This window comes from Pseudoliparis swirei, chromosome 7, assembly GCF_029220125.1.
Source record: "Pseudoliparis swirei isolate HS2019 ecotype Mariana Trench chromosome 7, NWPU_hadal_v1, whole genome shotgun sequence".
In the NCBI taxonomy this organism is placed as follows: Eukaryota; Metazoa; Chordata; class Actinopteri; order Perciformes; family Liparidae; genus Pseudoliparis; species Pseudoliparis swirei.
Genome location: NC_079394.1, coordinates 12,351,197 through 12,376,686, shown reverse-complemented (window position 1 = coordinate 12,376,686; position 25,490 = coordinate 12,351,197). Strand labels below are relative to the sequence as shown.

Genomic DNA, 25,490 nt, shown 5'->3' with positions numbered 1-25,490 from the left:
AGTTGTTTATTATATGGCATTTTTCGCTCCAATTATTTCGTAAATAAAAACAAATTGTAATGTTAATAGTCAAAATTTAATTTTGTTCAGCTCTCATGTCTTCTCACAACACAATGTGTTTCAGGTGTTGCTAGCAACCAATTACTTAACTTCAAGTTACAGTGATCAAAAGAAAAATCATTTTGCCGATGGGTGCCCTTTTTGGGGGTTTGAGCACCTGCCCCCCAAAATGTCTGTGCACGTGCCTGGTCGGAGCGGAGGACCTATTGTTCTTAAAATGTTTAGAATTATTGTACGTGTTTTCGGCACAATCTGTGTTCTTAATCAGATCAGCTTACAAGGTTGGTCAAAACAATCAAAAGACCGTAGTTATAAAAGCTTCAGGTTTCATCAAACCACGTGGATGTCGTGTGGCAGCTCATTATTAAAAGACGATCTGTGCAAATGTGTTACTCGGGAAGTTTATATCAAACAAGTACACAGTAAATTCCCCAGTGTTAAAAATTCAATGCCAAAGTATTTTAACTCTGTCAAAGTTATTACACCACTAGCGAGAGTAAATAGCCCCAGTGTTGGTGTAAATATTCAGAGTTAATTCCCCAGTGTTAAAAATGCAGTGTTAAAGTGAATTACAACTAGAGCAAGAGTAAAACCCCCAGTGATGTCAGCGTTCACTGTTACTCTGGAAAGCTCCGTCCCCTCCTTCTCATTTCAAATTAAGTTTCATCACGCGCGTGTTAATTCTGGAAAGACTGCAGTAAGTTTCTCTAAATCACTTTTTTATATCAAATGTTGATATTTTAGCAGAAGCAATATTTTAGAATAACTCTATACTGAGTTCAACTTACACTCGAGCTGTTTTTGTTTTGTTTTTGACCCCTGATCTAGACTCTAGTGTGTAAAGAGTTCTGTCTTTAGATGATGAACATTATCAGCTTTCATTTGTCATTTTTAGAAAATCTATTCATTGAATACTTCAATCACTAGCATGATACTCATCTGTAGAACCAAAGAGGTACACGTCTCTGACTTTTATAGTTCTATGTATTTTACTTGTGATTTTGTATGTATTTTAGTATATTTTAATGGTTTGTACTATCTGGACCTTGAGTGTGAAATAAAAGTTTGACTGATTCATGTCATTGCAGTGAAGAATTTGTTCAAAGCACTCTACCGCCACCTGCTGGCAGATTAATGTCACATTCTGGTATAACTTGTTTAAATAAACATTTTAAATTAACTTAATTAAAAGCAAGTCAAGTGTCGGAACTAAATATCCAGATAACCCCCAAAATGATATTGTGCAATAAAAACCCTCATTATAATTTATTCAATTCAATTCAGTTTATTTGTATAGCCCAATTTCACAAATTTCAAATTTGTCTCGGAGTGCTTTACAATCTTTACACAAAGACATCCCTGTCCCAAAACCTCACATCGGATCAGGAAAAACTCCCAAATAACCCTTCACGGGGAAAAAAGGGAAGAAACCTTCAGGAGAGATAAGTGTGATGTGTTATGTGTGATAAGATAATACAACTACAGGTAATTATAATGTTTTCACTACAGTGACTTTTGAGGAAATGTATAATGCAAAACTGAGCTGAGAGTTATAGACATATACAAAGTAGAGTATTTGTATTATTTTATATACTGTTGAATATGTGTCGATATAACGGTGTAAAGCAAGCCTACAGAGAATTAAAGTATATCTTATAATAATGCTATGCGAATATTATTGAAGAGACCGAGGTGGAGTAGTGCATGGTCTTGGATGCATGAGTCAAGATTTTTTTTTAAACAGCTTTGAAAGTATTATGTAAAAATGTATCTGCCGGGTTGATGACTGAAAATAAAATCCTTATGGTTTTATCAAATATAAAGTTTAATACCACACACTACCAGTCCCAGCTGTGGAGACATTGGTACAGTTGTCTATTTATAAAGCATTCATAGTTCTTTGTGATTCTTGTGATTTTATATGTATTTTATTCTATTTAATGTTTTGTACTATCTGGACGTTGAGTCGGAAATAAAAGTTTGATTGATTGATTATAATTCAATGTAGAATGAGGACTTGTCTTTGCTTATCAAAGTATATTAATCAATGAACAGATATTGAGAATACACGTTGCACTGCGGGGTCCATTTATTAGATGTTCTGGAGCTTTTGAAAATATTACACAATCGTCCTTGTGTTGTTCCTTATTACATTGTGGTTTAGTGGTTTCAGGACTTCCTGTCTATAGGAATTAAACCACAGAGACACAGACACAGCGAAAGTATATCTTATTAGAGTTTTTTTGGGAATGTGGTGGTTGAGTCAGAGGACACAGGATGTCTTCTTTTTAAAAAATGAACCAAACAATGCGATTGAATTGCCAGGTGGTAATCTTTGATACCTTCCACAGAGACATCATCTGAGCCAAACCTACAGTATGTGAGATCGTTGCCTGTTGAAGTAATTTCCTGCATATTGCAGCAATTTTAGGACGAGTTTGTCCACATGGAGACGAATCAAATCTTGACCAAAAACATGTTCAGCTAATTTGTTTTAACTTTGCGGACCTTGAATCAGTTCTCTCTCTCTCTCTCTCTTTCTTTCTCTCCCTCTCTCTTTCTCTCTCTCTCTCTCGCTCTCTCTCTGATGAGTTACTAAAGTATGTTTTTACTTTTTTCAACGAATGTATGTATTCACTTTGTTCACACAGGCTTAACAAAATGTGTTCTTGAAATAAAGCCCTGATTAAAAACACAAGCAGCTGATCACTCTTGCCAAACCAAAAACCACAACAGTTGTGTATTTTTTCTTCTTTTCCATGTTCAATGATCTGCTTTGTCACAGCAACAACGAAAAATACATGTTTGATGATACATGTGTTGTCATATCAGAAGTTGTCATCCGAATTGGATCGCATTACTTTACTATAAACCAATTGCAGCATGTTTTGCATTTTTTTCTCTGCACAATAATTCCATTAGTCTCGTAACACAATTATTCCTGGCTATAATTCGTGCACTTGTGTTTATGGTTTCTTCTATGAAGAGAAAAACAAAACATTCTGCTGCAGGCTTTTTGTGTGTGTGTTTTGCATAAAATTGCAATTTACCTTTTTAAGAAATATATTTTAATAAAATGGCAATGCAGTTCAAAAGGAACACTGCTCCGGTGCCCAAAGTAAAATAAAAACATGCAAAATAACTGTTTCAAGTGAAACCTTTAATCTTAGAAGTAGGAGGAGCACATGAAGGCAGTAAAGTCATTTTACGCCTCCCACTGCGTGAACAGGAGATTTCTGGGAGCTGTAGGAATGTATAAAACCCTAATTCTTGAAAGCTGCATCACAAGTGTGATCTCTTTACTCCTAATACATTTTTAAACAAGCTAATAAATATCAATGCAATTTTTTTCTTTTTCTTTACTGCTTAATGGTTAAAAGTCCCAAAGGAAAACCGACTGCAGTGCCTCCATACATCACTCTTCAATGGACTTTCAGAGTATAGTAACCCCAAAAAAACAAACCGACCTCCGCTGCTTTAAACTATATTTGAATTACATTCTGTTTCCTAGACGTGATTGATAAGAAAAAAGAATGAGCGGCATCAGGAACTAATTATCAAATCATCATTTCCCGCCTTACAAGTGCCTGAAAGGGACTCGTATCTGTGCAGGGCTCGCAGACGTGCCGCTGGTTGCCATGGTGCCGTTGGCTGAGCCTTGCCGACCGAGGCCCGCTTGCTTCCTATAGCACTCCTGGTAATTGAGATCAGATGCTCCTCTGAGTGGAACCTGGACTGGGAGTAACCTGGAAGCATTTATTTTATGGAGAAGATGTTTAGTTAAGCTATGCTCCCGCTCTAAATGAGCCTCGGCCCGGCTCTGGTGATGAATACGATTGGTGAAAGCACTGAAGGCTTGTTCCTGACGTCTTCCTCCCCCCCCCCCCCACTCTCTCGGATCGGGTGACAGATTAGCAGACTTCCTGTCCGGTTGTGGAACAGGCCGACCCGACTGACGGAGAGGCGATAGGCGTACAGGCGAGGGGGCATCATGTGTTATCTCAGATGGGGTTTCCGACACACGGCGGTAGGTCCTTAAACAGCCGACCCAGGTATCATTTGTTACAACTGTTTGAAGAAGTAAGCCGACTGGACAAGAGAACAGACCTCCTCTGGAGTCAGCTGTGATCTATTTAATCAACTGTCGGGCTGCACTGTTGTTGTCACTATTGTACAGAAACGATGCATTCAAGGGCTATGTGTGACGAGAAAAGTGACTTCAACCACTGAGAGCTATCACCCAACTCTGTAGTCCCCCTTAGCTAACATAAACATAAACTGTAATCAACGTGATACCTGAAAGTAGGCATGAGGTAGAAGCATATCAGCATCTTAAAATACCTCATTAAAGATGGCACCTCCTATCAAAAAGGTGACTGTAGATCAGGGGTGTCAAACTCATTCTCACTGTGGGCCACATCAGCGTCTCTTAAAGGGCCGGTTGTAACTGAAACACTATGCAAAGTACTCCTGAACATATTGTTAAATAACTCTCTTTGCATTTGATTATTGTTTATTTGAATGTAGAAATAGTGTACATAAGAACATTTCTCTAATATTATAACATGAATCCATTTAATTTGAAACCTTCAAATTAAAAGCATAGGATATGTTTCTTAAATTTCTTGAAGAAAAGGTGATCACATGTCTTTCAAGCCGCCAGGGGCCACATAAAATGACGTGGTGGGCCTTGTGTTTGACACCTGTGCTGTAGATGATGAGTCACTGGGTCCTCCCATTGTACCTTGTGCTGGGTTCAAGTGTTCAAAGTATACTCAGCCCTTTAAAAAAAAGGATCTGAGCGAGGCTTGGACTCATTCATCAGCGGTCTGAGAGCCGGCACGGTTCACCATAGGAGAAAACACAAGAGTCCCCTCTCTGTAATTTAGGCACTCTCCAGACTCACCACATCTAAAGGGTTCACGGTTTCAGGCCCTCGAAAGTTAAGAGTCCATGAAACGCAAACACTCGTAGCCAGAGTATCCATCCAGTTGTCGCTTGACCAGAAAGCTATAGATTAAGTCTTAAAATGGATACATCAATTACACGACCGCTCAAAAGTTTGTGGTCACCCAGACAATTTATTGTTATCCATGAAAACTTACACGTTTTATTTATCAAATGAATAGAAAAATGAATAGAAAATACAGTCAAGACATTGACAAGGTTAGAAATAATGATTTTTATTTGAAATATTAATGTTGTTCTTCAAACTTGTCTCTCAAAGGATAGCGTCTTTTACCAGCATAACTGTTTTCAGCTGCGCTCACATACAAAGGGTTTTCAAGGGTTTTCTAACCCTCCATTAGTCTTCTAAGGCGATAACACAATGTACCATTAGAACACTGGAGATGAGCCTCTGGATAGCAATGGAGAGATTTCATGAAAAACCAGGGAATAGTCATTTACCACATTAACTATGTATAGAGTGTATTTCTGATTAATTTAATGTAAAAAACAGTGCTTTTCCTTGAAAAATAATGACCCCAAACTTTTAAACGGTGGTGTAAAAGCAACCATGTGCACTCCCTGCTTCATACCCCGTGCTCCTGCTGAGTGAACACGGTTACTCCTAGCACAATAAATAGTGAGGCAGTCTGTGCTCCTTTCCAGCGCTCTCTTCTAAAACACTCCTCTGTGCTTCCAGGGCACCATCCACCCCGACTGGACACAGCTCTACTTCTACACCCGGAGCTGCAAGCGTCAAACGGCGGTACAGGATATTGCAGTCGGCATCAAACCAAACATTCGATGCGTCCTGCATCGAGTCATCTCCACGATTTGAACCTAATTGATGTGACAGTTTAAACACTTGAACTCAAAGTACGGGCCTGTCGGGTGGGGGAGGTGGTGTCAGAGGAGGAGGAGGACGTTGGCTGGGTGGGTGGTTGGTTGGTTTGCTGCATGTACTGACCCAAAGGCTTCTCTCCGTGATTAGGATTCCCCGCTCACCTCTGATTGCTCCGGGTCACTGCAGGTGAGCGCAAGTGGTCGGAAGGAGGTAATTTTCCTTCTGGTGCTGGTTACCGGATTGGGTAAGTAGTTGATCTTTGACATGATCATGAGATCAGAGGTCAGAGCAGCGCTACATTAAAATCACTTTGTGTGTATTATCATATTTATCATCGGGCCTAAAAGGATTCATCTTTCTTTATATCATGACGTCCATCATCTCTTCTGAAGTTCCCAATGTATTGACACTGAGGAAAACAAAATGTCTCTTTCAAATTCTCTCCCACAGATCCATGTCATCTTCATAATAAATAATGTGCTCAGAGAAAATGCTCTTCCGGGAGGTTGAGGGGGTCAATTTCACTTCTGCTGTATGAAAGGAGGTTGGAGGCGGAGCAACAGATCAGAGACCCTGGAGCTGGAAGAGGTTCAGCTTGTTGCTAATGGTTCGTCCAACCTTTTTTACTTACTTCAACGATTCAATGAGAACAAAGATTGACAAAAGATCAGAATCAAGCAGCAGAAGCGGGGAGGTACCCTGACGTTGAGCTCTGAACCCCCAGCACGAGCTTTCTGTGAGACATCTGAAGCCCAAACTGAGTTAAAACTGATTATATCGCGATGGTTATTTTCTCTCTTTAGAAAGCTCCTCCAGAGAGGAGACGATATACAACACAGGCTGAGGAGTCCCGCTCAGGACAAGTCAATTACAGCATCAAATCGGTGGGAGCTTTCAAAAGTAGAAACGAAAATTTATGAAATAGAAACAGTCAGAGACTAGCTGGTAAACGTAGTGAAACATGGACCTGATAAAGAGGCAGATATTTCCCTTAGAAGTTGATGGGAGACTAAAACATGAACTAAGTTATGTCCAATATTGGACTCACATACTGTACATCAGATGCCAAATTAATAATAATTCTACTCTCTGATAACTTCAAATAAGCAGGTTAATATAAGATAATACTTTATTAGTCCCACAGTGGGTAAATTACAGGATTACAGCAGCAAAGGGGTGAAGTGCACACAAGATATAGTAAGATAAAATATAACAATAGACAGTAAACAGTTAATAAAACAATAAACAGTCTACGGTAATTAAATACTATCAGAATCAGCTTTATTAGATTAGATTTGATTAGATTAGATATTCACTTATTAGTCCCACAGTGGGCACATTTCAGAATCACAGCAGCGGGTGCACATTAGAGCATTAATTAACGATACAATTAAAACACAATAACAATACTAAATACTAAATATTGGCCATGCATGTGTGCACATTCATGAAATTTGATTCCGGTTATGCCGAACATACATGTAATTCACAATATAACAGGATAAATATAAAAAAAGACATTAAATAGAACAGAATAGCAACATGTATGTACTATATAAGACAGTGAAAATGAATAGGGGATGATAGTGCAGAAAGAAAGGGTCGTAATGTAAGTAGTGCAGATGGATGTGTGTGATACATAATATACATTAATTTATACACACAGGCAGAATAAATCAACAAATACATTTATACTGGAACAGTTGTTGATACGCCCGTGTTGTGTTCACAAGGGACCAAACAATGTGTTACTGTAGGTTTACAAACTATAAGTATGTCACTACAATGTGCCGATGGGTTGGTTGGCTCAGTTTTTTAATGCCAGTTGACATTAAATGACTTTATTTCCGAGACTTTCCACTTCGGGAACAAAAGCCCCAAATCAGAAGCAGACCTATGAGGTTCTCTCCTCCGGTGGGGTTCCCTCCTTCGGTGTGGTTCCCTCCTCCAGTGGGTTTCCCTCCTCCGGTGGGGTTCCCTCCTGTGGGGTTCCCTCCTCCAGTGGGTTTCCCTCCTGTGGGGTTCCCTCCTCCGGTGGGGTTCCCTCCTGTGGGGTTCCCTCCTATGGGGTTCCCTCCTCCGGTGGGGTTCCCTCCTGTGGGGTTCCCTCCTCCGGTGGGGTTCCCTCCTTCGGTGTGGTTCCCTCCTCCGGTGGGGTTCCCTCAGGTGGGGTTCCCTCCTGTGGGGTTCCCTCCTGTGGGGTTCCCTCCTCCGGTGGGGTTCCCTCTGGTGGGAGTCCTACAGGAGGGAACCCTACAGGTAGCTGTCTCACAATCACCAGAAAGAAACGTTGCGTAATATGAACAGTGCGTCAATCTGAGGACTTTTTAAAAAGTTGTAATGTGGAAACTTGGCTTTCATTTCGAAAACTGTCAAACTGCAGTTTATCCATTCAAGTTCACTTTGCGCTACTGACCCCAGACGAGTATTTTTGAATCTGACGAATAACAGTTAGTGACTAAGAAGAAGAAAACTCCTTTAAAATAACAAATAATAACATTTTAAATAAGACCGATTTCCTTTGTTGAAATTAGCAAATCACTTAATTGCCTGAAACCAATAATTGCAAAACTGAAAGGAGTTACAAATTAACATAAACAACTTAAACCGTCTCATGTTTCTTTGGCAAAATAGAATTTTTTTTCCATTTCACCACTTTTTCCTTTCAGCAAAATCAGATCAAATACTTCATTGGGCTCTATGTGTCTCTCTCTCTCTCTCTCACACACACACACACACACACACACACACACACACACACACACACACACACACACACACACACACACACACACAGGCACAGGCACACCCACACACACAGGCAGACAAAACAAGGCCAGCTGAAACTAAAGGCACAATATGTGTGTGTTTGTTTTATTTAGTTTACCACAATACTTTCAAGGTGGTTCAGAACTGAACTATTTGAACAAATCCGACTATTGACATCGTACTCTGTTGATGACGACGTCTTTTTCGAACCTCCAGTTAATCATTCTTTCTTCATTAAACTAAATGAGTCTCAGTTTAAAGCCAAACAGGGGTATTTCCATCCAACTTCATCTATCAGTCTAACTCTAATACGGGTGTATTTCTGGGGTTACGGGTGAAGCCGGCAGGTATCCAGACCGACACTTCCTGTTTACTGTTTACACTCCGATGAGAAACTTGAGGTGCGAGACTGTTTACCTGCATTCAACCAACAGACCACTCAGACCACAAACAGGAACCAGATTGCTTCAGATGCCAAAAATCTTGCCCCGTTGAGTCGACTCTATATGGATCCAACATTTATATATTGAGAGTAGTGACTAATGGCTCAATGATCGGTGGTTCGATCCCCGGCTCCCTAGCTCACATCGACGTGTTTGAGGACACTTAACCCCAAAATTGCTCACGTAGCTGTGTGTGAATGTCAGTACTGATGGACAGGTGGCTCCTCCCACCAGTGTACGAATGGGTTAATGATGTCATGTAGTGTTAAAGTGCTTTGAGTGGTCTGAAGGTCCATTTAATGTTTTTTTAACCTCCTGTTTTTACACCAGGGCTACATTTGCAAATTCAGTTTCATCCCAATACCAGTGTGGTTTTGGGATAATCTGCATGACATCTGTATTTCTGGATGTGGTCTCTGTTGGTGTGGTGGAACAATACGCAACAGAGGATACACTTAATTTCACAGTGCTCACTGGCCACTTGAGGGGTTTGTTCTTTCACCCAGAAGAGAAAAACAAAAACAGCCTCTTCTCCCCTTTGTTCGTGGAACTGATCAGCTGCTTCCTGGCTGTTAATATGGAGGCATACTGTAATCCACTTGATAAATATCAAGCAGAATCCGGCAATCAGCTGAAAGCAATTTGCGTGTCTGTGCTCCAGCCAGCGGCTCGTGATTTTCTCTCCTGTCATCTATCATAGACCACACGCTCGGGCCAAAATACACAATACCCCCAAATTGCTGTCATATGGAGTGCAAGCTCTGAAAAAAAAGCCCTTCATTTCTCCTTGTCTGTACTCCAAATAAACTTGTATTTGTTAAATAACTGGAGAGGGTTTTCTTTTTCTCTCCAATGCAACCTTTTCAGAGAGAGGGGATGGTGTAATGTGCCATTTCCTTTGTTTGTTGAAAGCTTGGCTGCAGGACTGTAATCTAGATGGTTTGATCTGGAGAGTCGATGCAGCCTGTTGAATGTTGGACGCTGGAAACGTCAAACTGAGTCTGCAGCGAGCTCCCATAGGAAAACATTCAGCGGCGCTCTCGCTTTTTCTCCTGTTATTCGCGCGCTTTCTTCGCCGGTGACTCACCTCTGAAAAATCGTCCGTTTTCACGCACGCGTCACGAAGAAAAACAAGTGGTGGAAACATCCGTAAAGCACCTTTCAGCAGAGATTCACGCTCATGGATACATGGATTATAAATGGGATGTTTCATTTTAACACTAATAAACTAAAGTGCTTATTGTCACAACATTGTTTTCATGCAATTGAATTGTCTGCGTTTGAGGCCTCGTGACTACGACCACTTTAGTTTCAACGTGTATCCATCACTTCGAGCTATTTGGAGGGGTTATTCTTTATATAAACAGTTTTCCCCCCTACTATGAACTACTTCTATTACATTTGAACTAATTCAGAGTGTATCAATGGGTATTTTGTTAACTATTACAATGATTTTGATTGTTTATCTATTACTTTATGAGGACTTTTAGCAATTTAAACCATTATGCATCATGTTGGGGTGCCACTGGTATAGCGAATCGGTTGGGAATACAGGTTTACATGGGTGGGAGGCCAAAACCACAATGGAGTTGGAGCAATGAATATTTTTCAAGCTCTTTTCTCACACAGCCTGACCTTTGATCCAACTCTAATCTCAAACATCTCACAATATTCACGTGGACTTCAGCGGAAGAAGTTTTGTACAGAAACAAGATTTTGGTGTTGGGTTCAGGGCATCCGTCATTCCCGTGTGCGTGACTTGGTGCCATTGAAAGAAAGAAAGAAGCTTGAATCACGCACACGTTGCATTTAGTTCGCACCTCGCCCCCAAAAGAATTACAGAGAGCTGAGAGATGGAGGGAAGCATGAACTGCATGCACTCGGCCTGAGGAAGAGAAGAGTGTGGATATGAATGTGTAATATAATATATATATGTATACATATATATATTTATATATATGTATATATAAATATGTTTATATATGTACAGGACTGTCTCAGAAAATTAGAATATTGTGATGAAGTTCTTTATTTTCTGCAATGCAATTAAAAAAACAAAAATGTCATGCATTCTGGATTCATTACAAATCAACTGAAATATTGCAAGCCTTTTATTCTTTTAATATTGCTGATTATGGCTTACAGCTTAAGAAAACTCAAATATCCTATCTCTAAATATTAGAATATCATGAAAAAGTATACTAGTAGGGTATTAAACAAATCACTTGAATTGTCTAATTAACTCGAAACACCTGCAAGGGTTTCCTGAGCCTTGACAAACACTCAGCTGTTATAAATCTTTTTTTTTACTTGGTCTGAGGAAATATTAAAATTTTATGAGATAGGATTTTAGAGTTTTCTTAAGCTGTAAGCCATAATCAGCAATATTAAAAGAATAAAAGGCTTGCAATATTTCAGTTGATTTGTAATGAATCCAGAATGCATGACATTTTTGTTTTTTTAATTGCATTACAGAAAATAAAGAACTTTATCACAATATTCTAATTTTCTGAGACAGTCCTGTATATATACAGTATATGTGTGTGTGTGAGTACTTATACACACTGTGCATGTATCTGGATCGTTAAAAAACTTATTCAATGTTTTTTCTTTACTTTTTTCCCTTTTCTCAAATTAATTTACCATTAATTTGTGGAATAAACAATGATGAGACCGAAATTATGTTTTTATGAATCACATTTTACTCCATGTAACATGTGGCAAGAGCATAAAATAGACTTAGAATCAGTTACTCAACCAATATAAGTGATCTCCAGAAAAATCAAGAATCATATTACGATATAAAGGATAGTTTCAAATCTTACATACATCTATAAGCGACAAGCACATTTCAGTTTGAGTGGGAAACGATGATTATTCATTATTTATTAAAGATGCACACTGCTCCTTTAAAATGCAGCTTATCTGCACCACGACAATGATGCGGTTTTCAGGGTTTTTGATAATGAAAGTCTGATATTTGTCATATATTTGGATATTCATATATATTTATCAGATATATTAGTCTGATATTTCAAGATAACAAATTAAGTATTGTTTGATTTTAAGAGAAAAGGCGTAGAAATTAACATTTGCTCCCAAAGTGGCTGCTGGTATCCTTCATGACAAATTCAAAAGTTGTGATGATTTATGCATAAACCCATCCGAGAAGATATTTAAATGAAATAGTCCAAGTATTTTTTTAGTAAGGTTATACCGCGCTTTAGAAAAAGGAGTCGACCCTTCGTGAGAGGAGGAGAAGTGGTTTCTTCTGGCAATGCAGATGACGTCTGTCGGCTGCTCAACTTCCCAGGATATTACAAATCAATCCAGCAGTAGCTTCTATTACACTACTGTTGAACCACCGAGACCTTTAATATATTAGGCTCTACCTCCAAGTGAAGACCGTGTTATAAAAGCGTTGTGATTCAGTTGTGGCAATGGGGCCACGCCTTTGTTTCCCAACCTTCAGCAATGAAGATGTTGCCCTCATTTGAACCCCACTTGAGCAGACGACACACTTCGGACATTGTTGACATAGCGGCCATCAAGATGTCCGCTGGGGCCCTTTGGAGGAGCCTAATAGCTTTAGCCTGCGGGGGAGTTTGTTTTTATGGTGGCAACGTGCTGCTGGCTTGTTGTTTGGCTGGATCGCAGACAGCTGTGTGTCAAAGAGGGTCAAGTGGTGCAGGACAGGGCAATCACACACACACACACACACACACACACAAACACATATATACACACATATTCAATGCAACAGGTTACCCGTCCTCACATATAGGCATATGGAGGTTTTTGTGCATTTCACGTTACCAGGTCGTTAGGGAGGAAATTCTGCTATAAGGATGAGGAACAGGAAACATATTATTTGATAGATTTAATTTATTTGCATATTCATATCATGAATACAAATCAGCTAATGAAGTATGATGCATTTAATAGTTCAAATTAACCCCACCTGCAACATTAAAGTGACGAATTAAAAAAATCATAATAATCCAATATTGTGAAATGTGTCATTTTGCATAATAAGAATAATTTTACTTATGTAACTCTGATTCTGATTTACTTTTTCTTGACTGTACGATTATGAATGCAGGACTTGTAATTCCAAAATATTTTTGCACTGGTATTTCTACTTTTACTCCATCCTGTCATTATATTATTATTGGATTAAAATGTTCAGATTGTATGAGGCACTATATTATTATTCCTCCCTGATATTATTAGAATGTGCAACAACTTTTTTTTAATTCACCGTAAACTGCTGAAAAGCTTTCCAGGCTTTCATATCAATGAATTTGAGGTAAGCTGCTTCATAAATGTGAAGATTTTGCTTTCTTTTTTGGGTGAAAATGAACCAAAACTGCTTATTTCCTAATATTGATCAACCTTAAATCATATACCTCTCAAAAAAATCTCAAAAGTCTAAAAAGAACAAATTCAACTGATAAAAAACCTGCACATCCTCACAAAAGAGCGACCATAATGGAGGTGAGATAACTCTCTGCCCTCCTTTTATAGCTCCTCCCCTTGATCGCTCACTTCCAGTCGACTGCTCCACCTGTCATCAGAGCTGCTGACGTGGGTCACACTCACTGTACAAAGAGTCTGTGAGAGATGCTTTAAGTGATCAATAAGAATTAAAGTGTCATTGATTTCACGGAAACCTCTGTGCTCTCTCGGTATAGGGGGGAGTGTATATTGATTATCGTGAGATGAATTTAAAGCTCACGGTTTTCGGTGTAAAACCTTCACCACACAAGGAAACGCATTCTTCACCTGTCAGAGAAATCTCTAAAATGTCAATGAAGACAGGCGGCCATGTTTCCTTCACTCCACTTCCACACAATACACTCTCAACTCGTGCTTTTATTGTTGTAATTGGTTTTCAGGAGGCTACTTAATGTGGCATGGACAGAAATACAATTTCAGTGGCAAAACATTTGTCAGATAAGAACATAACTTTATACTATTGAAGAAAAAAGGACAAGTGAATAAAACTGTTAAACGTGTACTAAAAAAATAATGCATCCTTTTTTAAGTTAAATATATATGCTGAATAATTGTCACTAAATTGAACCATTATCATCTTTAACACCTCTTCTACCTCATCGCTCTTCATCAGGGACGAAGTAATTTCATCATTAACGTAAAACAATGGCCTCCAATCTGCAGCCATGCTTCTTCTTCTTTTTCATCTTCTTCCTCTCCTTTTTCTTCCTCTTCGTCCTCTCCGTCTTCTTCCTCTTCTTCTTGTTCTTCATCTTCTCTCTCTCTCCTTCTTCCTCTTCTTCTTTCTCTTCTTCTTCCCCTTCTTGTTCTTCTTCTTCTCCTTCCTCTTATTCCTCTTTTTGCTCTTATTATTATTATTATTATTATTATTATTCCTCTTCTTCCTCTTCTTATTCTACCCTCTTCTCTTCCTTTTCTTCTTCTTCCTCTTCTTCTTCTTCTTCTTCTTCTTCTTCTTCTTCTTCTTCTTCTTCTTCTTCTTCTTCTTCTTCTTCGTCTTCTTCTTCTTCTTCTTCTTCTTCTTCTTCTTCTTCTTCTTCTTCTTCTACCTCTTCCTCTTCTTCTACCTCTTCTTCTTCTGGTCCAATGAGCAGCATCACATCCTGTGTGACTGAACTGGGTGTAAACTTGGAGTCGAGGCGGAGAAAGCGAACCGCCGCGCAGTCTGAGGCACTCACTGGTGCCACTGGGCTTTTTAAATCCCCACAAAGTTAAAGTCAAAGTTGGATTATTTCGTTCTCTCTGTTTGTTGAATACAGAAAAAGAGAAGAGAGTTTTTTTTTTTTTTTTAAAGAAGATGTTTCACGCATTTTTTCGGATATTTCGTCTCTGATGTTCCGGGGAAACTTTTATTGGACGATGTTGTCGCTGTTTTCTGGAGGTTTTCCATGTATGAAAGTATATGTTGTTCTATTACCATATAGGCAGTCTCCTCTTCTTTCACTGCCTCCAATATTTATACCCGAACTGGCAATTAACATAATCTTGCATTCCGGTTAATTTCGACAAGATGAAGGACAACACGGACTCCGGATTGCCACCTAAACGCACGACTTTTTTTTTTTGTGGCAGTTTATGAATGCAGCTGTAATCACCCGGGGGAGCCTGAAGTACTTAAATGGGTCCATCACGACAACGAGACAATCAAGCTCCTTTATGCTTCGAGATCAGCTGCAGTTTCTGCACATTGTCTGTTATGAATAGACCGATCTCCAATTGAGCCACTTCACTTTGGAGATTTTCCGATTTTCGATTATACAGCTATTGAAATTAGGATGCGCCGCTTTCCCCCCCTCTCTCTCTTAGCTTGGTGGCTTGGTTGCCTTTTCTTGATTGCCAGATGAAATTGACACTCGGGTTGCCACTTATCAAGCGAAGCATTTCAATCCACCGCTAATTGCAGATTTAGTGCCATCCTTTTCTTTTCACTTGATTGCATGGGAATACAGCCTCCTATTGCGCACAAGAGGAACGATCGATCATATACTGTATATATATATATATTTTTCTTCTTCTTTTTTTTCTTTCTTTCCTTCTTCTAATTGCATCACAATTTCTTTTGTTACCAGGGTTTAAATGCAGGAGAAACTGTTATTCCTTGTTTTGGACCGGATATAGTGTGGGTTGGGGCAGAGATGCGTAATGCGCAGAGCGAGCTCCATCTTCTCTCCAAATAGGCAGCGTTCAAGACCTGAAAAATGGTGAGTCACAAACATCTGGACGAGTTCGCTTCGCAACCTTTTTTGTGTGATTTCTTTGTCTTTCAATCGGTGTTAGCTTCTTTTTGATTCCGGCTTCTTCCCGAGATTTTTTTTCTTCTTTTCTTACCGCCGCAGGACTCTGGGTTTGGCAAAGGTTCAGCTATAAATCGGGCTGTTGTAACTTAACTGCTGTGTATGCGTGCGCGTATAAGAACAGGGATGGGGTGGACAGTGTATATATACAGCCGCAAAAACTAAATTGATTTGCTTCTTATTTTGCGGATTAGAGTAAAGAATGCAACATTTTAAATATTTGTGTTGTAAAAATGTAAGTGAAACCGAAAATAGTGTCTCATTATAGCACATGCGTGGATATGCACAAGTAAGTCAACGATACATGTAGATAAGAAGTATCAATTAAAGTGGATAAAAAAAAGCCTGTAGTATATCATGAAATTAAAAAAAAAAAGTTAAATAGGCTTATTTGCGCTTTTCTAAGACTGGATCTTCAGGTCTGAAATATTTCCCGGATTATATTTATTGCAGTGACACTTAAAAATCGGCATAACAAAAATCAGCAAGAGATGAAACCTTTTCTTGTCTTTGGTATATTTGGTATATAAACATATTTTGTGACGCAGTCTAAATCGGAGGTGAAGAAGGAGTCCGGTGAGTCCAGTCCGTCGGAGGCCGCCTGCCTCTGCTCCCCGGCGGCCAAGAACCAGTGCGCGAGCTGCGGCATGGAGATCCACGACCGGTACCTGCTGAAGGTGAGACACCAGAGGAAATAATATACAAAAATACAACGTATTCACGAAGCTGCAAGAGACTTATCAAACTGTGTATCATAATCTGGTCGGTATATATATATGTAATTATATATATATTGTTGTCTTTACACCCCAGATTATAATCTCAACATAAAAAGGCGCAAAAAATGTCTGCGAAATCCAAAAATGTGGTCGATGATTACAATTCATTCTGCTTTTAGAAGAAAATATATCACTGAATAGACACATATAACGAGTTAAATTATAATTAAGATAGAGAGCCTCAGTTATCGGTCAAACACACACACACATACACACACACACACACACACACACACACACACACACACACACACACACACACACACACACACACACACACTGAGACGCGTGACTGTATTTTAATCGTCACAGGTCAACAACCTGAACTGGCACTTGGGATGTCTGGAGTGTTCCGTGTGTCGAGCATCTCTGCGGCAGCACAACAGCTGCTACGTGAAAAACAAAGAAATATTCTGCAAAGTGGATTATATCAGGTAGAGGAATCTGTTTTATTCTTGATTTTTATTTTCTAAATGATGATTTAATTTTGTATCTATAAAGTTTAAATGTGTGACAGGATTTAATGTGATATCAAGACACCGTTTAATTAAGTTACGGAGTCAATGCATTGAAAAAATTATATAAAAAAATATAAAAGATATCTAATGCTTATTAAAAAAATACTAATTAAGGTCTTTTGAACGGGTTTCAATTGAAATGCACCGATTGCCACATTTTAACTGAGGTTATTCAAACGTTTACTTTGAAAATATAATATTTATTTCTCAAATTTAATTTGATTTCGATTCTTTTTCTTCTTCTTCTTCTTCTTCTTCTTCTTCTTCTTCTTCTTCTTCTTCTTCTTCTTCTTCTTCTTCTTCTTCTTCTTCTCTCCGTCGCTTTGTTTGCACATGCTGGTGTAGTTTATGATGATAAATAAAGTGCACATTGCCAGTGCACGCGGCAATGCTGCACATGGTTCATCCCCGTTGTTTCGACGCAAATTAATGTGAGTGCAGATGTCTTCAATAACATTTGTTGAGTTTTTTGTTTTTAAACAAAGAAAATAACGAATGGGTCTGATGGCGAAACAATAGACAAATTAGAAATAACAGGAGAGGGTTGTGTACATACATATTCTGGTTCCTAAGAGGTTTAAATGCGACTTAAAACAAAAAGAAAATCTCCTTTTGAATCCACAAATTCACGTAAACGATCCCTTATGGACAAATGCTTTTGATAAAACTATAGAGCATCATTCCTGTTGTTTCTCACGTTAAGAAAAAGACATGCAGACAAATCTAATTTGCATAAATATAACAAAATGTAACTATTTCTGAAAACCATATGCAGGATGATTTTTAAATGCTTCTCAACCCTCATAAAAGTGAATGTTTCGACAACAATTTCAGTTTTTATCTCAAGCTAATTTATAAAACACTTGACTTTTACACATGGAAAAAAATAATGAATTTCCAGTGACAAGTGACATAAATGTGATTTTATCCACGTGATAAATTATTGGACACGATTAAGGTTATGTGTATGTTTATTCTCCAGCAACTTGATATTTGCTCACCAATATAATATAGATACATATAATATATTTTTTGGGACACAAGTACAACAGGATTTGGCCTCTCTTGAAAGATATGTTCTGCATAATGGCCATAACGGGCTAAAAGAGAATTATCTGGTCTATAAGATCTTATTTAATATATTTCAGCAAACCACTAAAACCGAGTTTGTGAAACTAATTATGAGATGAATACACAGGAGTGAATTACCAGGCAAAGTGGAATAATGCATTAAACCCTGCACAGCATGTCAATTAGCTTTGGTAATTTGATTGAATGCAAATTATTTTTTAAATGTGCACCACTGATGTGCAATATTAACTGCATTAATTGTGAAGTTTGTGGCCAGGCCATGACCAGACTTCGGTATTTGACGAGTTGTGAATGTGTTGCACCATGTTCGTAATAGTGTGCTCACATGGTGCGTTTTATATGATAAAGTTAGATCATTACAAATGAACTGACACATGGAAACCTGAAACTATACAGACGCTCAGCAGGGACGGATTAAAAGACGATGAGCGCCAAGGGCACTGACTTTAAAAAGCCCCCTCAACACCACCCGAAAGGAAAAAAACAGTAGGACAGAGAGAGAGAGAGGGAGAGAGAGAGAGAGAGAGAGAGAGAGAGAGAGAGAGACAGAGCGTTTACATGCAATCGAATTATTGGCTTAGTCGGACTGAAATCGAATGATCCGTTTCATGTAAACACCTTTGTCGGACTATCGATCCGATAGCACCCGACGATCCGATTCCTGGATAGCTTCCGATCCAGTTGATAATCGCGGCATGTGCATGAACGGTGAAACTGGATTCGAACTGAACTTTGCTTTGGCGCCTCCTCCCTCTCCCTCCCCTCCTCCCTCCCTCCCATGACCCGAGTCGAAAGAGACGAATTAAATTCTCTTTCGGTACCCGGCGACGGGCTCTCGTTATCAACTTTTAGCAGCCATTTGCATTCGCTGTACTCCTCTTAACACCATGGAAGAATAGTAGAGGGATGTAGCTTCACCTTGCTCTCTGTTCGCCAACTTTCTCGAAATGTTATTGTTGGTGGTGGTGAAGAGGTCAAGCGGAAATGGCTGTATCACCACGAGTTGTAATGAAAACAGCACCGCCTATCGTATCGGATATGACATGCTTTCGGCCAATGATTCGAATTACTCACTGCCATGTATATTGGGATAACAACAGATCCCCCAAAAAAGTAAAAGTCAAAAGTCAAAAGTCAGTTTTATTTGTCAATTTTCCATATGTGCAAACATACAGAAGATCGAAATTGCGTTTCTCTTCTGTCCAACATAAAGTGAATTGTGCAACATATAGACAACATAGAGTGCAAAAATAGTAAAAACATGTGTGAACATAGACAACATAATATGCATAGACAACATAACAAAAATAGCAAAATAGTAAGAAACATGTAAACATATAGACAACATAAATTGTGCTAGCAGCATTCAGACATGTGAGTCTGAAAGAGGACGGAGTGGGAGGATGGGGAGAGAGTTCAGCTTCCTGACAGCCTGGTGGATGAAGCTGTTGGACAGCCTGTGGGAGCGGAGGCTCAGTATCTCTCTCCCCAGAGGGCAGGAGGCTGAAGAGACCGAAAAGATAGCATAGTCCGACTAAAGCAAGATTCGAATTATACCATCATGTAAACGCACTGACAGAGAGAGAGAGACACAAAGAGAGAGAGAGAGAGAGAGAGACACACACAGAGAGAGAGAGACACAAAGAAAGAGACACAGAGAGACACAGAGAGAGAGAGACATTGAGATGCTGTTGATGGAAAAACTGCAGATGAACTTCAGTATTTTATATTATTTTTTAAATAAAGAGAGGTGATCTGACTCCTGTCCACCGTTTCCCGCCGCAGCAGATCAACAACAAAATTCAGATATTATACAAAATACAACAAATTATAATAAGAAGCCATCAAAGAAAAGCCTAAAAATACATTTCTGATGTTCTGACTCAGTTGCTAAATGAGATGTGACGTCTGTGTGCTGTGTAGCTGTAATATGAAGGGGGGAATAACCAGATATTGAATACGAGGCTTAATAATCAAATCACATCTGTACTTCAACTGAGGTCCGTGACCTACAGCCGACCTTCACCTGCCCGTTTCCTCGTCCTCCTCACAGTAGGTTCGGCACTAAGTGCGCCCAGTGTGGCCGGCAGGTGTACGCCAGCGACTGGGTGCGGCGGGCCCGGGGCAGCGTGTACCACCTGGCCTGCTTCGCCTGCTTCTCCTGCAAGAGGCAGCTGTCCACCGGGGAGGAGTTCGGCCAGGTGGAGGGCCGAGTGCTCTGCCGCAGCCACTACGACATCATGCTGGACAACCTGCGCCGAGCGGCAGAAAACGGTAACACACGGCATGACAACATGCACCTCTAATGCAACAACATGTCAGGGGTCAACACATGGAACAACATGGCTGTACATCAAGAAAGTTTCCAAATTTCTCTGGACATTTCTTGTCAAGCAGCTTTTTTCCACTCTGGATGACAACATGAGCTCAATGTAGCTCCTTGTTGCAGTCACGTGTACCTCATATGAAGGGAATTATACAATTACAAGTTTATTTTGTTGTTGTTATCCAATAAAAACACAACATTTCATATTTTCAACACATACTACTATTTAATCTTAACTTCTCCCATTAATCCTTTTGGAGTCTGGGGTCATTTTCTCGATTTTACACAATTTCCCAAATTCCCGTTTTAAAGGCTCTTGCATATATGACACACACCCATGTGTTTGACATCAAAAAATGCAGAACAATGTCAGCTCTCTATATAATGAGGCACAAATACATATAGATACTTATGTTTACCCAACATGAGTTAAAATGATGAACCTGCTACATCTTAACTGAAGAAAATCACAGTTTAAATACAATGAGCTGGAGGAAGAAAGTGATATTTCACCATCAGCTCACCACGTTACAGCTAAAAAGCAAATAGATATTCATTCATTATTATTATTGTTCACACAACTAGTGGACTATAGTGCTCTCTGCTTGTGATGTAAATACTTTGGACTGTGTGGTTGTTGGCAAGAAAACATCTTAATTGTGTTACATGGGCCGTTTAGACCAATGTGTTGTGTAGCTGCACAATAAGCTGATGGATGTGTCACGATGCTCTCTTAAAGGGACAGGACTCACTCTGGAGGGAGCGCTGCCCTCGGATCAGGACTGCCAACCCAAACCAGCCAAGAGGGCGCGGACATCGTTCACCGCGGAGCAACTGCAGGTGTGTGTGTGTGTGTGTGTGTGTGTGTGTAGTCACTGTAGTATTACCTGTGTGTGTATATGTTTGTGTGTGACTGTGTGTGTGTCCTCTCGCAGGTGATGCAGTCTCAGTTCGCTCAGGACAACAACCCCGACGCTCAGACTCTACAGAAGCTGGCAGAGATGACAGGACTGAGCAGACGGGTCATACAGGTATGAAATACTCCAGCATGAGACACATTAAAGTAGTTTAAACGTGTTAGTTGGAAGACTTTTAAAGGCTTGTGATGTATTTAGTTTGATGGCACAGAGGGAAAATAATGTTGTGTTTATTTTGGGGATTTTCTTACAAAATACAGGATTTTTTTTACCACTTCTGGCCTCTGAAAAATGGTAAAAATGAAAGTACTCGAAAAGGGAGAACGCTCTCGGGTTGAGCTGTTAATCACAGTCTGGAGATCATGTGATGAGGGGGTCACGAAAGACTGTCGACACTCGGCACCACTTATATAAACAATGCTGCAAATTAGCTCTGGAATATGTAGAATCTGATACTCACGTGGGCTTTCTCGAGCATTCTTTTTAATAAACAGATGGTCACAATCTTTGAAATGTGATGATTTTGCTAGACAAATAATCACCTTAAATCCAGAGAATTCCCTCTCAGAAATGTTGTAGCTCGTTAACATGAAGCATCGTGACCAGGTTTTTCTTCAGAAATTGCCAGGTTTTAAGGATTTTTGGAGACCAGACGAGTTAAAGTATCTCATATTTTAAACGAAAAGAGCACATTTTGAGAAGGTTTTCATTCTCTTTCCATTTTTATCCCAATGCGATCAACTCGTGACTCCTCAGATGTGTGTTTTGGACCACGTTAAATGCATAAATATCACTCTATGAAAAGCTTTAGGGACAATATTCAGAGTCAGACCGGTTTCATTTGCATAGGTTATGTCCTAACACCATTAATCTGATAAAATAAATAATATCCTCCCACAACACACTGGAATAATTCCTCTGGAAGACAAACAAATGAGGTCTGGTGAGAGGAACAACACTCAAACCCTCATTTCCAGTGTTTGTTGTTGTTGATGATGATGATGATGATGATGATGATGATGAGTACATCCCTCCCTGATTGCTATTTGTTCACGGTCTGAATTTCTTCCCCAGGTTTGGTTTCAGAACTGCCGAGCTCGACACAAAAAGCACCCGCCTCTGAGCGGCTTCTCCCAGAGCGCCCCGATGTCCAGGATGCCTCCGTCGCTGCCTGACGACATCCACTACTCCCCGTTCGGCAGCCCGGACCGATCACACCTGCTGGCCCTGCACGGGTACCTGGACAGTGAGTCTCAGGCACTTCAACTCAATGCCACTCACGCATGACATTTATATATATATATAAATATATATATAGTATATATATATATATATATAGTATATATATATACATTTATGTATATATATATACGTGTATATAAATACACATATATATATATACGTGTATATATATATACACACACATATATATATATATATATACACGTATATACTGTATACATTCTCTATATCTGCTTCCTCCCTCTGGAACTCTCTCCCCAAACTCTTCCGAGACTGCACCGACCTTTCCATTTTCAAGTCACAAATCAAAACCCACCTGTTCACAATTGCTTTTAATGTGTGATTGTGAGCTCAGTGTTGGTTTTATTAATTGTTTTGATTTTCATTTTAGCTCATTCTATTGTATAGCTGTTAGGATGTTTTAAAAATGTTTTTCAAGTGTCTTTAAAGAACTTGCAATGCGCTATATATATATATATATATATATATATATATATATATATATATAAATGCATTATATTATTCGTATTTATTTTTAAATTGCAGAACATTCGCTACTTTAAATGCTCTATTTTTAATTATCTATTCCCCAACACTATAATCAGCAACGTGGCACATTTACACTCTAGGTAGACATGTCAGGCTCTCGTACTTTACTGCATTTCTATTTTATGCTAGACTTATACTACATTACATTTCAGATGGAAATATACTAAATATACTTTACTTCATTTATCTGACAGTTGTAGTTAAGTTATTTTACATATTAAGACTAGATTTACACCAGTTTATAAAATTGTCTCTATGGTAGATCAAATCAGTTCCATCTCGACTAATTGTAACATTTAAAATGCTACTTACACATTCAGACATCAGCGATAATAATCCAAGGATATATTTATATAATATATATATATATATATAATTTTTCTGCATCATAAGTACTTTTCATCCTCACATAGCAGTGAGATGCAAAGATTAAATGAAATACGAGTATGCAATAAAGAACAATACATTTGAATAAGGGTATGAATAAAGATTAGAATAGACCGCAACAAAATTGATTAATACTCGCAATATATTAAAGTATTAAAGCCATATTTTTGTCTTTTTCATTGGGGCAATAAACTGAAAATGACAAAAATATTTTATAAAGCACAGTATGATAAAGTGTTAGAGGTCCACATGTGAAGCACTTTATAGTGTACTGTACTTATAGAAATCCACATTCTGAATACATCCTGAAGTCTCAACATTAAGGAGTTGTTTTTCCCCCGTCATCAGCATAATTTTTTTAAATTAAATGACATCACGTTGCTCCCTCAACTCATGCGACATCTTCTCTTTTCCCCGTGCAGCTCATCCCTTCTCCGTCCTCGCCGCCCCGGGCCACTTGACCCATCCGTCCATCTCTTTGCCGCAGCTTCCCATCAGCCGCTGACCTCCTCCCGATTCTCTGCATCCTTTTTGGGATGGACACCGTCAGTCATCAAATCCCTTCGCGGCATGCGGGGACCTCGGCGATCTGTTTTCAATCACTTGGATTTTTCTTTGCTGAGAGACTGTCTTTGAAAAGACAGCAGACTGGAGAAACGGCTCACCTTCATGCCAACATGGGATTTTTATTTTATTTTTTTAAAGACCACTTTATTTCTCCTCTGGATACATTGCATCAGGTCAGGATTGTTTTCCTTTTGTTTTCCCACTCCAGGTATTTTAATGATATTACTGCAATATGAAAACAGGGAGTGTTGGAGCAGTATTACAGTGAAAAACCTCAGCATTTTTTTTGTTTTTTTTTGTGACGAGCACATTTGCAGCTTTACTGTTTGTTGTTGTATTGTTGTCAGAAAAAAGTCCTATTTATTCAGAACAAAACTTCACTTTTGAACAAAAAAAAGAAGAAAAAGCACTTTTAAATGTGTCTTGAAATGAAATAATTCAGTGATTGTACATTGTAAATACTGCTACAGTTTAATAAAATGTATCAGAGCCGTTATGGAAATGTTAGTGTTTGAATAATTGAGGATCGGGTTTAATTTACTCACGCAGCGAGAGCCAGTGTCTGTGCGTGTGTGTTTGTGTATATGTGTGTGATTGTGTGTGCGTGTGTGTTTGTGTGTGTGTTTGTGTATACGTGTGTGTTTGTGTGTGTGTCTTTGTGAGTGTGTGTGTGTGTGTGTGTATATATGTCAGGAGAAATGCTCGTTTTTTTAAAAGACAGAAATGTGTACGCATATCAGGACACTATTTTGTACAAAAATCAAACGGTCGCCTGTCAGAGGTCGAGCGCTTGGAGGAACCTATTATTGAGCACAATGTCCTGCACTTCATCTCCAATTTACATGCTGTACTTAACAAGAAATGTGATCAATCCTGCTGTGAGAGCGTGGCCATTAATCTGGCAGCTTGTTGGCGTTTGCGAGGCCTTTTAACGCAGATTATCTGCAGTTGTTACATTGATTGGCAGCACTTAAGGAGCTGCAGTGTGAGGGTTGAATGGCGTACTTTGAGTTAAAGGATATCATTAGATCTAAATTTTCCAAACTGGATCAATGTGCCCCTTCATTTCGTGTTTACCACTAAAGTGAATTCAGGTTATTCCCCCCTTCACCATGCTGGGAGCAGGCAGCAGCCCTGTGTTGACACAGGATTGTTTTATGCTGGATGAGATATTGATATTTGAAAGTTTAGTCAGAAAAAAAAAATCTGTTAATGCTGTATCTATAGATTTATTTTAT

The 25,490-nt window shown here is 39.1% G+C and overlaps 1 protein-coding gene across 1 annotated transcript; it reads left to right on the top strand.

Moving 5' to 3' along the window:
• The first annotated feature begins 13,554 nt into the window (after positions 1 to 13,554).
• On the top strand, positions 13,555 to 24,190 carry lhx6b (LIM homeobox 6b). Its single transcript, XM_056420188.1, has 8 exons — positions 13,555 to 13,560; positions 16,424 to 16,552; positions 16,967 to 17,088; positions 20,318 to 20,538; positions 21,330 to 21,430; positions 21,526 to 21,621; positions 22,582 to 22,753; positions 24,108 to 24,190. The coding sequence occupies exons 1-8, from the start codon at positions 13,555 to 13,557 to the stop codon at positions 24,188 to 24,190; spliced, it is 930 nt and encodes a 309-aa protein (XP_056276163.1).
• The last annotated feature ends 1,300 nt before the right edge of the window (positions 24,191 to 25,490 follow it).

Bases quoted from the DNA above. Each gene is read 5' to 3' on its own strand.
- lhx6b (XM_056420188.1), top strand. The intron at 20,539-21,329 runs GTAACACACGGC...GCTCTCTTAAAG, and splicing joins GCGCCGAGCGGCAGAAAACG to GGACAGGACTCACTCTGGAG. The intron at 21,431-21,525 runs GTGTGTGTGTGT...GTCCTCTCGCAG, and splicing joins TCACCGCGGAGCAACTGCAG to GTGATGCAGTCTCAGTTCGC.